General features: G+C 36.0%; 1 protein-coding gene across 1 annotated transcript in view; it reads left to right on the top strand.

The window, feature by feature from the left end:
* Positions 1-14,501, top strand: part of BRINP3 (BMP/retinoic acid inducible neural specific 3) — a 195,530-nt gene that overhangs the window by 124,811 nt on the left and 56,218 nt on the right. The window contains exon 6 of the mRNA XM_047754623.1: positions 4,765-4,987. Coding sequence (XP_047610579.1) covers positions 4,765-4,987 — 223 coding nt within the window. The remainder of the gene's footprint in view (positions 1-4,764; positions 4,988-14,501) is intronic.

Raw genomic sequence — 14,501 nt, forward strand, 5'->3', positions numbered from 1 at the left:
TGAGAATGAGAAGCATAAATATATAAATACATAAGATCAATATGTAAAGGCAGTCGCATTAATAAAAGTGTTTTTTTTGCTGACAGAGTTATTAAACTAAAAATCATCTGCATTCTACATATATAACTTCCAATAAAATTTACATGAAGGATTATTAGGGGGAATGAGTTAATATTTAAAGCCCCTAAAATTGAGTGCCTGCCAAAGTAAGAACTCATGTTAACAGAGAGAGGGAGAGAGAACCAGTTTCAAAATTAGCTAATTAGATGTCAAATGTTAACTAGAGTTTCTGTTAGAGGAGGGGGGAGGGTAAGGGAAAAAAAACCTCGTTCAGCTATTTTAGAAAACACTTCATTTTTAATGGAGGAATAGCAGTCATCTAGAGAGTTATGCGGCGCCTAGCTTGTCTTCTCTAATTTATTGGGAAGATGTCCCCTACCCTACCTCTTTGCTCCCCCAGAATTCATTAGCACCATCCATTTCCCTCTGTATTGTTCTTTGCTTCATTGTGAATTCGTTTTGTGAAGAAAACGGACTGGCTGTAAATTCCTGCCGGCACACTGGATGTTAAATACCATTCGTGTTACTGTTGCTATTGCTCTGTTTCTCCATCGGCCTCAAAACTGTGCTGGGCCACAGTCCTCAGCTGATGCTTACGTAACCAACAGGGATTTCCAGATTACTCTCTCTCTCTTAAACTCGGAATTCCCAACGTGGCTCAGTGGAAACAAATCTGACTGGTATCCATAGGGACACAGGTTCAATCCCTGGCCTCTCTCAGTGGATTAAGGAACTGGCGTTGCCCTGAGCTGTGGTGTAGCTCGCAGATGTGCCTCGGATCTGGGGTTGCGGTGGCTGTGGCGGAGGCCAGTGGCTGGAGCCCTGATTCAGCCCCTCGCCTGGGAACCTCCTCCGTGTGCTGTGGTTGCGGCCCTAAAAAGACAAAAACAAAAAACAGATAATAAACTTAGGTCTTCTGGGTCTTCCGGGTTACTTTTCTGTAGCATTCATTTGTTTTCTTTCAGGAGTTTATCCCCCTACAAAAGTATAGCTATTCCCTGTTCACTTGCCGTTTGAAAAATAATATCCCGTCTACATGGATTTGGAAGTTTTTGTAGGGTCACATGTTATCTGGTATCCCCTCGTTATAATATTTTCTCTTTGTAGTTATGTAAATCTCTAGACTTTATAGTAATTCTAATAAACCATTCAAGTTTCATTTTCATATTCTATAAATGTGAATTTTACCAGTTGCCAAAAAATGAAAGAAAAGATATCCACAGGAATATTTTGGAAGATTCTGTTGACAACTAAGTAGAATGGATTTTAGAAAAGATGTTATTTTAGTGCTCCAAAATATCTAATGTCACTTGTCATTTTTAAAAATAAAATGAAGATTTATTTATATTCGCACTCATGGGCTGAAACATCTGTATGTTTTGTGCACAACAGGTGTCCCCTAAATGTTTGGGGTGACTGTCAGCGGTGACTCTTAATGACTTCATAATGAAGTAATTATTCAAGTGTCATGTTAAAACTGTTTCCTAAAAATTTCATAGTGACAATTTTCGGCTGACAGACACTATGACATATACTTTGGCAAAATTAAATAAATTAACACATTCTCTACTTGAATCAAATTCACTGATTTAGAAACGTTCATAGTACCATAAAAATGAAAATAATTTAAATATGCATACTTACGAAACAGTAAAGACTTATCAAAAGTGTTCAAGTAAAAGATGACAATGAGATGAATGATTAGTTTTCAAAGGAGTGGCATCTGCTGTGTGAATAATGCAAGGAATGCTTTCCAATTTCCATGCACCAACTCCTTCATTTGAAGGAGAGAATTTCCCAAAAGAGACATAGGGGACCAAACAAAATGTAGGGTCCTGTGAAATTCGGATTTTAAAATGCATCCATCTATGGAGTTCCCGTCGTGGCGCAGTGGTTAGCAAATCCGACTAGGAACCATGAGATTGCGGGTTCGGTCCCTGCCCTTGCTCAGTGGGTTAACGATCCGGCGTTGCCGTGAGCTGTGGTGTAGGTTGCAGACGTGGCTCGGATCCTGCGTTACTGTGGCTCTGGCGTAGGCCGGTGGCTACAGCTCCAATTCGACCCCTAGCCTGGGAACCTCCATATGCCACGGGAGTGGCCCAAAGAAATAGCAAAAAGACAAAAAAAATAAAATAAAATAAAATAAAATGCATCTATTTATACCCTGCTTACTTTTAAAATGATTTGAAGCATATCAAATGATATAGCCTCGAAAATATTCCCCCATTAATTTTTGGCCATGAAAGCTCCTGTTTTTTCCTTTGGTTTTCCTTTGCCTTATTCTTCTCATAAATGTTTATACCTTCAATGTCCAAAAGATGTCAGAACCCTGTTCTTATTTACTCCAGAAAAAAGCATCAACCCCAATGTTCATGAATATAATTTTCTGTTAATTGTTTAAAAGTTGTAGCTTCCATCATCGATGAAATAGTTGAATATGATTATTGAAATAGCCTTCATTTGAAAAACAAGTATAAATTAAAAGCTTTCAATACATATAGCATTAACGCAGTTTATCTTTTCCCATGTGGATGGCGTATTGTAAGAAAAGTTAGTGTCAACTTAGAGGTGTTGAAACATTGCAATAAGGACAGTCTCTACTTTGTAAGGAATCGGTATTGACATACCTCGTCCAAGTTCAGTTAAATAGTAACACCTATAACTGGCCATTTGAAAACCACTATTTTTGAATGGGATGTTTAAAACTCAATGTTCATTTAAAACAACTGTTCGTAATATCATAGAATTTTAAATTTAAATGAGATTCTTATTATCCAAAACTTTCTGTCTCATTTACAAAGGAGGAAATTAAGGCACAGAGGGACTGAGGTTTAATGCATGCGATACAACTTTTTCATGGGTAGAATAATGACTAAAATGTGGTTTGTCTCACTTGTCAAATAATACACCTCCAGCCACTGAAAACACTTTCCAGATCATATGTTTTGCCGGAGTATATGTGTAAAGGAAACCCTGCCATCTCCTCCATGGAAATGGGTACGACATGATATGCTAAACATAGTAAATCTTTTATGGAAATACTAAAATAAATTTAAAAGTTTATGGGGTTTTTGTTTTGTTTTTTGTTTTGGGGGGGGTCTTTCTTTTTTTCTTTTTTTTTTAATTTCTTTTTAAGCTGCTCCTGTGGCATATGGAAGTTCCTAGGCTAGGGGTTGCATTGGAGCTGCAGCTGCTGGCCTAAGTCACAGCCACAGCAACACCAGATCCAAGCCGCATCCTTGACCTACACCACAGATTGTGGCAATGTGGGATCCTTAACCCACTGAGCGAGGCCAGGGATCGAACGAGCATCTTCATGGATACTCGTCAAGGTTCTTAACTCACTGAGCCACAATAGGTGCTCCTGAAAGTTTACGTTTTGAGTACATGGTCATGATAATTGAGAAGAAAAGGAGAGATGGGGAGAAGGCTCTACTCTCTTATTTTTATTTTTTAATTTTTTTGCGTGGTAAAATAAAATAGCATAGAATTTGTCATTTTAAATGTGCAATTCAATGACATTAATTATACTTGCGGTGTTGTGCAGCCATAACCACTATCTTTATTCCAAAAAGTTTTTATTGCCCCAAACAGAAATTCTGTAGCAATTATTCAAAAATTTCCCATTTCCTTCTTTCCCATCCCCAGGAAAATTCTAATCTATTTTCTGCCTCAATGAACTATTTTCTGTCTCGATGGCTATCTAGATATTTCCTATAAGTGCAAACATATAATATTTGTCCTTTTTTCATCTGGCTTATTTCACATAGCGTATTTTCAAGGTTCATCCATGTTGTAGCATGCAAGTGATCATTCATTTTTACAGCTCACATTACATTCTGTTTAATGTATATATTGCACTTGGTAAATCCATTCATTTGTTGATGGACAGTTGGGTTGTTTCTATATTTTGGCTCTTGTAACAGCTGTCTTTGGTGTTAGGATAATTAATAGAACCTTTAGAAGATTATTTAATTATAGCATTAATTTTTGTTCCTACTGTTGTTTACTCTGACATTGGAAAAGAAGATTATTTTAGGCATGATTAATATTGACACACAAGAAAATCCAATATTGGAGCTTTCAATTACTTTTTTTTTCTCTTTAGTATAGAGTTAGGTTTTAAATTATTATATGTCTAAATAAATTGGAATATGGTTAGTTACTAAGGGGACAACCAGAGTACATAGTTCAATATTATACTTTCCACTGTAAAAACTTCCTATTTTTCTTTAAACAGCAGTCATTTAGTAATGATAATATATATTTTCTATACTGATTTAATGAGAATTTCAGAAAATATTTATTTAATGAACAATACCTGGAATAGACTATTAATACCATTGCCGAAAAAATAAGCTAGATTAATGACCACTACCTCTGGGAGAAACTTAAATGTCATCAAATTCAAATACCATCAAAATGAGAACAGAGAAAAATTAAGTTCAGTATAAACTTTCTGCCCAAAATATTTGCTTTAGCACAATTATTTTAATTATCTTTTTCTATGAATGTTCTATTTTAAAGGGAACAAAAGGAAAACTATCCTAAAGTATTACAGAAATTCCCATCTTACTATTAATTTGCTACACACAAAATAATAGATCATATTTATTTTTAACATTAACATGTTAAATGTGTTTTGGAGAAAAGGGAAAATAAGTGTTTTATTCTTAAAATGTTGAATTTTGACATTTTTTTCAGATGAATTCAAGTTCTTTATGAAAAGGCTACCCATGAATTATTTCCTCAACACATCTACCATAATGCATTTGTGGACAATGGATTCTAATTTTCAGCGCCGCTATGAACAACTGGAGAACAGCATGAAGCAACTTTTCCTAAAGGCACAGAAAATTGTACACAAGCTCTTTAGCCTTAGCAAGAGGTGTCATAAACAACCCCTCATCAGCCTGCCAAGACAAAGGTAAGACATAATTTTGACAGCTCTAGTTTCTGAATGTAGGGGGGGTAATACACATGGCACGGTATTATTTATACTATTGGAGATAACTTGAAAACAATATATTCTCTCAAGTTTTAAAATAATTAATTGCTATTTTCCAGTGTAATAGTACCATGGCAACACATCTACTAATCATTCCTTTTTTACTATCAGAAGCAAGAAATCATTCTATCTTGTTATGTCTGGTAATCAACTCATAATTATATCACAGTGAACATAAAAACACAAAGCCGTACAGTTATATAGTAAGCATAGGAAGTAAGCAAGATCCATAAAGTAAAATTTTTGAATATGTAATTTTCAAATGACAGAATATACATTTTATTTTATTTGATCTATGTTCAGAAAAACATAAATGTGATTCTATAGGACACTGTGAAAATCGCTGGGGAAGTGTCTAGCAATTTCTATGAAAGATGACAGAATATTAAGATATTTTTATCTGAACTGATCTTGTGGCGGCCCAGGTTTTAGATTTGCAACTTTAAGACACATTGATCAGTGAGTGCTATAAAAAGTTGTGTTCATTTAATTAATGTCATGTTGAAACAACTCAAAATGAAAAGCTAAGGAAAAATTTAGCTCAATATCACAAAAAATACGCACTTGTGCAAGTATCTCTACTATAAAATACTGTAATTATAGACTTCTTTCACCAAGGAAAGCCCTGAAAGTCTATACATTTTAAAAATTTGGAGTTCCCCTCATGGCTCAGTAGAAAGGAATCTGACTTGTATCCATGAGGACGCAGGTTGGATCCCCAGCCTCACTCAGTGGGTTAAGGATCCAGTGTTGCCGAAACTGTGGTGTAGGTCACAGACGTGGCTCAGATCTGAGGTTGCTGTGGCTGTGGTGAAAGCCAGCAACTACGGCTCCAATTAGACCCCTACCCTAGGAAACTACACATGCCACAGGTATGGCCCTAAAAAGACAAAAAGAAATAGATAATTAAATAAAATTGATTTCAAAATAAATCATTGACATTTACAATTCCTTGGATTTTAGCATATTCAAAATGTATGCAACCTCATCACCACACTCTAAGCTGAAAACATCTTCATTCCCCCCCAAAATCTCAGTCCTTCTCCATAGCCCCACATTTGTCCCTAGGCTATTTGTCCCTATAGATTTGTCTAATCTACTGTTTGTCCTCATAGATTTGCCTACACAGGACATTTCATATGAATGGACTCATACAACATGTGGTCTTTTGTGACTGGCTTCTTTCACTGATCATCATGCTTTCAGGTTCACTGACATGGTAACACACACATATCGGTAGCATGGGTAAATCAGACTTTGCTTATCACGGAATCCTTTGATGGACGTGTGTACTGTTTCCACTTTTTGGCTAGTGTGAACAATGCTATGAATGTTCACCTGTGGTTTTTTAATGTAAAGATATGTGTTCGGTTTTCCTGGGGATGTGTCTGAGTGTGGAAATGTCTAGTTAGAAGATAATCTGATTATTTAGCATTTTGAGGACCCGTCACGCCGTTTTCCACAATGGCAGCACCATTTAATATTTCCACCAACCATGAGAGAGCTCCAGTTTCTCCCCATCTTCACCAACAGTTGTTATTATGGCACCTTTGGATTATAGTCATCCTGGGGGAGGGACGTGGTATCTTCTGGTGGTTTTAATTTACCCTTTCCCCAAAACTAATGATGCTAAACCTCTTTTCCTGTGCGTGGTGTTCATTGTGCATCTTCTTTGGAGAGAAATCTGTTCGAATTTTCTTCACTCGTGTTTAAATTGGTTTTTATTTGCATTATTGAGTTGTAAGTTAGAAATTTGGACGCCAGAACTTAATTAGTTTTACAATATATAAATAACTCCTTCCAGACACGGGATATCTTTTCACTTTCTTGCCCATCGCTTCTCCCCATATGTCTGTCTGTCTGGTCCTCTAGTTCTAAGTTTGTCAGTTTTGTTTCTTTTCAAAGCACTGACTTTTAGCTTTCTTTATATACTTTATTATTTTTGTCAGTTTAATTTGATTTTTCCACTAAATCGTGATTATTTCCTGACTTCTACTTGCTTTGTTTTCACTGCGATTTTTTCCCCTACTTTCATAGAGAGAAAATGTGGGTTATTGATTTGATAGCTTTCATCTTTTTTTCAGTATAGACATTCCCTGATATAAAATTTTTTCTAAGCACTGCTATTAAGTTTTGTTGTTTTATGCTTCTGGTAAGTTTTCTTATTCCTTCCACACGTTAGATATTTTTAATATATATGTGTCTGCATACTTCCAGAAAAAAATTCCCTAACAGAGACATATATTGGTTAATTATAATGAACTTTATGCTCCAAGCATGTAGGTTAACTACAGTTTGTAAACAACTGAAAGAGATGTTTCTATCCCTAAACAAAATAGGAAATGCCAGCGAATGAGATAGAAGCAAGTCAGAGAGTTTGCTTGTAAAGACGTTGACTTGTAGGGTTCTCTTAAACAAGCGAAGCTAGAGCTGGATGTCTTTGTCTGAAACTCAGAGGAGATTTGGGAGGGTAAGGTGGCAGCCGTGAGTGCCCGCGAAACCTTGGGATCTGAGGATAATGTCATGGAAACTACGTAGAAAAAATCTCAGGATACATTTAAGGGATGAGTGGAGAAACAGAACCTGAAAATGAAACAAATAGTGGAGTAACATATATCAACACAGACACATTAATCTCTAGTACAAATAAATACAAATTAAACACTCAAATATGCCATTAGAGTGCAAGTTTTGGGGTTTTGTTTTGTTTTTTTCAATGGCCGTACCCATAGCATATGGAAGTTCCTGGGCCAGGCACTGAATCCAAGCCACAGCTGTGACCTGCGCTGCAGCAGCTACAGCAACGCCAGATACTTTAACCCATTGCCCTGGGCTCAGAATCGAACCCATGCGTCTGTAGTGACTCAAGACACTGCAGTCGTGTAGTCAGATTCTTAGCCCCCTGTGCCATGGTGGCAACTCCAGAGTGCAAGATTTTTAAGAATATAAAATAATTCAAGTTGGATATGTACAGAATAAATGCACAGATAGCATAAAATAAAGATGGATCATTTGGAACAAAATTCAATAAACAATAGAAATAAATATTTTTTTCCCAAACTTCTAAACTAAATAAATCAAAGATTACCAAAGGCACTTCTTGACTTTCTTTTTTTCAATTTAACTTAATTCCTATGTTGGCTCTTACTCATCATACACAATAAAAAAATACTTCTGGCTTGATGAAAGATTTTTATTGAATTTTTTTCCCATCACTGTATTTCTTCTACCAGGAATTGTAAGATTTTATTTCTGTTTTGTTTTTATTTTTCCTGTTTTAATAGCATAATATAAAATTACATTAGGCATAGGCAAACAAAAAATATATATATGTACTAGAGTTTGGTAGTAGAATAGAGTGGGAAAGAGGTAGGATGTTTGTGGAATGTGTTTTCAGAAAGTTTTGAAAGAGGAAGTGGAGAGGCAATACCAGTGACTCACCTATATCAGAAATTCTATTTTTTTGTTCTGCACTAATAGAATTTTTTCTCTTGAATTCATCCCATCCTAGGAACTGGGTTTCAATATCTAATATTCTAAAATCTAGAGAAATAAGAAAAAGCAAACAAAATGAGACCTGCAAAATGCATTTCCACAGCCATTATTTCTTGACACTTCCTGTATAAGGGCGAGTTAGTTGAGGCTTTTCTTTGCAACGTAGAGTGTAATTCTTTCCTTTTGAGAAAGTATGGCCCTCTGTCCTTGTGGCAATTCTGCACTGCTCTCACTACCCCTCTCGTGAATTCCCATGACCTCAAAACACTTTTTCTTATTGAAGTAAATTCCAAAGCCTGTGATAATCTGATTTCTTAAAGGCGGTCCACTTTTGTGCTAGTCTCCTATCTTCCAGATAAATAAAAATAAATATTTGTTTCCTTTAAGGGCAGTAATTATAGCAATTTTTGATAAGTATTCATGTATAAAAGTCGAAATCACCTCAACTACACTATTTTGTGCTGTAATTTTGTCTTCACAAAATGGCCAAGCATCCATAGAAATATTATGTTTAAAGGTCAATTGGTAAAGGCTTACCAACCAACTCTATAGGGGGAAAAATACCTGATTTATAGCATTTACTAATTCTTGTGGTAGCAGTACTTCCACTGCAGTCAGTTTCAAGCTACCAGGATGCTGTCACGGCACATAGAGTTGCATAGTCCTGCACAGCTGGTCCTTCTAAGGCTGTGCGTGCCAGCTGCAGCAGGCCACTAAAAATTGATTAAAATACGTTTACAAAGTTATCTCTTCTTCATTAATACTGGACAGTGAGAGGATGACATCGCTTCTCTAATGTCACAGAGAAGAATGAGATTAGGGCTATGTCAGTCTTTATCTGAGAGCTATGCCATGCACTTCCTATAAATGCTGTATAACAGGAGTTAGAAAATGGCATATGTGCCAAATCCCACCCTCACCAGTTTTTGTATCAGCTTGTAAAGCAAGGCTCTTATTAACTTTTTAAATAGTTGAAAATGATAAAGAGGAGAAAATTTTTGATTGACAGCAATTGTATGGGATGCATATTCAAATGTGCATAAATAAAAATCCATACCCATTTTTCTACGTATTGCCTGTGGTCACTTTCACACTCTGGTGGCGGCTACTTGTCACAGAGAAGCTCTGTAAGGTCCTGAGACCCTATGATATTTGCTGTCTGGCTCTTACAGAAAAGTTTTGCCAACCATGTTCTACTATAATATATACTCTGTCTTTAAAAATGTTATCAATTGTTTTAAAAATATTCACTTTGTATATCATTGAACTATTTCATTAGTATATGTTATATTAAAAAAGAATATTATTACTTTACACTCCATCATATGGACACCTTATAAAAACCAGACTGAATCCTGAATCCTGAGTATTCAGGAAGTTAAACTGAATATTTTATTGGTAATAACTCAAATATGTAATTGTATATTCATTAATAAATATGTATGTGTATATACATTATATATATTATGTAGATAATACACATATATTATGTGTTATATAAGTATATACACTTTATACAGATCTATACATTATATATAAACATTAATATATAGTATCTATACATATATGCATATGTATGTATTTTAACTAATATAGCACCCATAGGAATAACTTAAAACTCTATAATATCAAAGTGATTTTAATTGAAGTGTCATTGCAAGTTGATCTACCAATACAGATTTGGATTATTTTGTGGAGTCAGCCAGCTTTCCCGTCTTTCTCATCCATCTACCCAGATCTCCTTCAATTCTGGTCCAATTCAAAAAGATATTATGACTATGGACTAAGAAGAAGAACAAACACAATGAAAATTTGAGGAAAATGAAGTTGAAAGACTGAGCAGTTATCTGTGGATGGAGGAGAATAAAATAAATCTGGGAATGCTGAAATAAACTATGTAACCCCTAACATGTTTGGGAAGGATTGTCCTGTACACTGGAACTCTGAAAAGATGAGACCCAGACAGGATTTTAAGAAATCCAAATGTTAAGTTATCTGCTGGAGTTCCTAGAGACAGCTCTCAAATTCACGGACAGCAAGTGCTCAATAAATATTTCATGAGTGCTCTGTGATATTTTTCTTAATACTTTAGTTGAACCTCTGAACCCACACAACAATGAATTATTACTCTATATAAAATGTTTCCCTGTCTGCATAAATTGGATCACCTGTTACAAGATGGATATTATGTTCTGCTTTGCTTGGTTTCTCCATTAAGCAGGTGAATGTCCTCCCCTGTTCTTTCAAATGGACCTGAGACTGTGTCTTTGTCTGTTCTGGCTGCTATAAACAAACAAAAATGCCGCAGACTGGGCATCTCACAAACAACTCTCAAAGCCTGGAGACTGAGGTCCAAGGTCTACATACCATCACGATGGGGTCTGGTGAAGGACACTAATCTCATTCACAAGGCCTCCGTCCTCTGACCCAAACACCTCCCAAAGGCCCCCGCCTTTTACTGGCCTTATTTTCAGGGGCTAGGATTCCAACACGTAAATTTTGAGGGGCCACAGCATTCATCTCGTAGCAGGCAGGGTTGGGCTCTGCTCGTATCTCATATCGTAGCAGGCAGGCTTGGGCTCTATCTTGAGAAGAGAGTGAGAAGACCAGGGAGTTGTGTCTTTTGTTCAGGAGTCCTGTCCGTGGTGGTTGAGAATGAAGATCTCATGTAGACCCAATATGAGACACAGAAGTCAGGTCTCGTTCAAGCTCCTGTTTTCCTTTGACTCCTAGATCCAGTGTACTTCTCTTCTGAGTTTGTGCTGTTCACATTTTCCTTCTCCACCTCAAACGTGACCCTTTTTGTCCCATATGCATCAGGCAGTTACCACTCTATAAGCCATGCAAGACAAGTAGATATTTTAACATGCTCATGGGGAAAAAGCTTTGTGAATGACCTTTCCAACATCTGAAATACAGGAATGATGTGGAACAATTCCTTTAAGTTACATTTCCCCCTTAGTTCTGTCTCAGCTCTTTTCAGCCTGCTTTCTCTCTTCTCCTCCTCCTTTGCCGAATATCCAGACATTTTCCTTCTTTACGGATCCTCATTCTCCTCAGTATATATCCCCTCTTTACTAAAATCTTTCTACCCTTTTTTTTTTTTTAAATTCAGGTGATTTTAGTGCTCTTGGAATCCCAACTTACAATTTCTCATTAATCCTCTCCTGCAAAAGAGTGCCTTCTCGCCTTAGCTAAATTTTCTTTTTTAATGCATTCGAAGGTTAACAAATAACAGGTTATGTTTTCTCTTTTCGGAATCGTTTTCATACTTTCGTGTGACATATGAGGTGCTACATCTGATTATTCTTCCAATAATTTCATCTTATAGCATGAATTCAAGTTGGTCTCCTTCTCTTGTAAAAAACATAATAGAAATAAATAGACATAAATCTAGAAGATAGAACATTTGTTAAAATTCTGGATCCATTGTGAATGTATACTGGAACTATTAAAAATGAAGTAGGGACTTGTGATTTGCCTGTGGTAATGAATTTCCTCAACATGGCATAAAACTTCAGACAGAGCAGGACCGTCAATGTCTAATGCAGTAAATGTGACAGCTTTTTTGTTTGTTTTGATAGTTAATTTTATCAAAGTCTGTGTATTAGAAGAGTGTATAGATCATAACCCAAGGCACCATTATTATACAATGTTGAGAAGGGCACTTTGGAAGAATATTGCCCTGGGAATGGGAGGAATGAAAAAGGCACCATTATTATACAATGTTGAGAAGGGCAATTTGGAAGAATATTGCCCTGGGAATGGGAGGAATGAAAAAGCATCGGTTGTTGCCAAGTCTTAATGGTTCATTATATACACTAATAAAGAAATATAAATACATAACATTAAAAGCAACACTATAAGGTCAATATAGCTATTAAATATTTGGAAAAGCACCAAATAATGTTATTTGGCACATAATAATATTATTATTTGCTTAGTTGGCACATAAGCAAAATGGAAATCTGTGAAGATAAATTATAATTTTGTAATTTATCAACAAAAGAAATAAGAAATGGTAAGTATTTTAAATCATCATCAGGATTTTTTTTTCTCTTTTTATGGCCACACCCACAGCATATGGTGGTTCCCAGGCTAGGGGTACAGTAGGATCTGTGGTCAAAGCCATGCCAGATCCAAGCCAGGTCTGCGACCTACACCACAGTTTACAGCAATGCCAGATCCTTGACCCACTTAGCAGGGCCAGGGATCCAACCTGTGTCCTCATGGATGCTAGTCAGATTCATCTTCACTGAGCCACGATGGGAACTCCATCTCAGCATAGTTTTAAAGTAGTTTTTGACTACACAAAAAATGGATCAGGGTTAATATTTTTATCTCGTTTTAATAAAATATATAATCTTGTCAAACAAAAATTTATTAATTTTTTAATAATGAAGAGATAAACTTTGGTTTTATTATAGGTAATATTAGAGTATTTATTCTTAGAAAGCATATATTAAACATGGTTTCAAAATGCATTTATATATAAGGAGCATTTTTGAGGCTGCTTCCAACTTGGAGAATAATAATTATAGGGCTGTAGACACTATTCCCTTAATAAAAAAAAGGAAAGGTTGACGTGGGGGTGTATTTATACACCCACTTTAAAGACCTTTAATTTCATAAGGGTCACTCTGCACAGTGTGTTTTCTGTGTTATTTTAGTGGCAAATCCTTTAGCTGAAATTTTCCACGATGATTTTGATCAAAAATATCAAACTGTCTCAGGACCCTTTCAAATGCATAAAAATCATTGAGAAATCCAAAAAACTCTTCCCTGTGGAAGATTTGAATCTATGCATGTACGTGTGTGTGTGTTTACCACAGTAAAAATTAAAACTGACAATTTTTAATATATGTATTCATTACTACATTTTAAAGAACAATAAGCAAGTTCATTACATCCGGGCATATATGACATTTAAACTTTAATGATTTTTGCACATTTCCTTAATTACTATTTGGCTTAGGAGAAGGTACTGAATTCCCATAGCTGTTCATGCATGGAATCTGCTGCAAACGGTAGTTTTGGAGATCCACACAGAAGTATTGAAGAAATGAGGGTGGTTGTAGCATTTTCAAATAATTGTGGATATTATTCTTAGATCCTACACCAAAATTCAACAAGTAGTAGATTCTTAAAAGTCAGTTGTAATATAGAATCTGAAAGCATGCAGTGAACATACTGAAATCTATCACGTTAAATTATTTGATCTCTTTTGTACCTTTGACGGATCTTCTACCCATGCACACAAAATTATGTTAGTTATTTGAAAAACGCTGGTTCACTCAGTTGTGAGGATCTCCCAAATGTTGATGCATATCCTTATATAATCACGAAAAATCTCCTTCCTTGTTATCATCATTGGAATCATAAGAAAAGTCAGTACATATTGGGAAGCTGTCAGTCTCTTGGTGGCAGATACACATCTTCCAAATTCCTAATTTTTACTTGAAAGCTAAAGTTTTCACATTGTCATTAAATACATCAGTTTACCATAAAGAGAGAGATTTATTTTTTTCGGTTTTGGTAACAGATATGCCAAATATTCAAGTCTGAGTAAGATGGTCTGTCAGTCACTCTCTCAAGTAAAAATGGTTGCCATGAAAACCTGCAACCAATACAACCGCACAAGGGCGGTCCAGCGAGCAGCACAAGTGCGTTATTCCTTGCCCATCTGGTTTCGACATAATGTGTATTGAAAATTGAGATCCAGTAAACTTGTTTTTAATACCTCACTAAGAAAAATTTAAGGAGTTCCCGTTGTGGTTCAGTGGTTAACGAATCCGACTACGAACCATGAGGTTGCAGGTTCGATCCCTGGACTTGCTCAGTGGGTTAAGGATCTGGCGTTGTCGTGAGCTGTGGGGGTAGGTCACAGACAGGCTCGGATCCCACGTTGCTGTGGCTCTGGTGTAGGCCTGGGAACCTC

Source organism: Phacochoerus africanus, chromosome 12 (genome assembly GCF_016906955.1).
Source record: "Phacochoerus africanus isolate WHEZ1 chromosome 12, ROS_Pafr_v1, whole genome shotgun sequence".
Taxonomy (NCBI): Eukaryota; Metazoa; Chordata; class Mammalia; order Artiodactyla; family Suidae; genus Phacochoerus; species Phacochoerus africanus.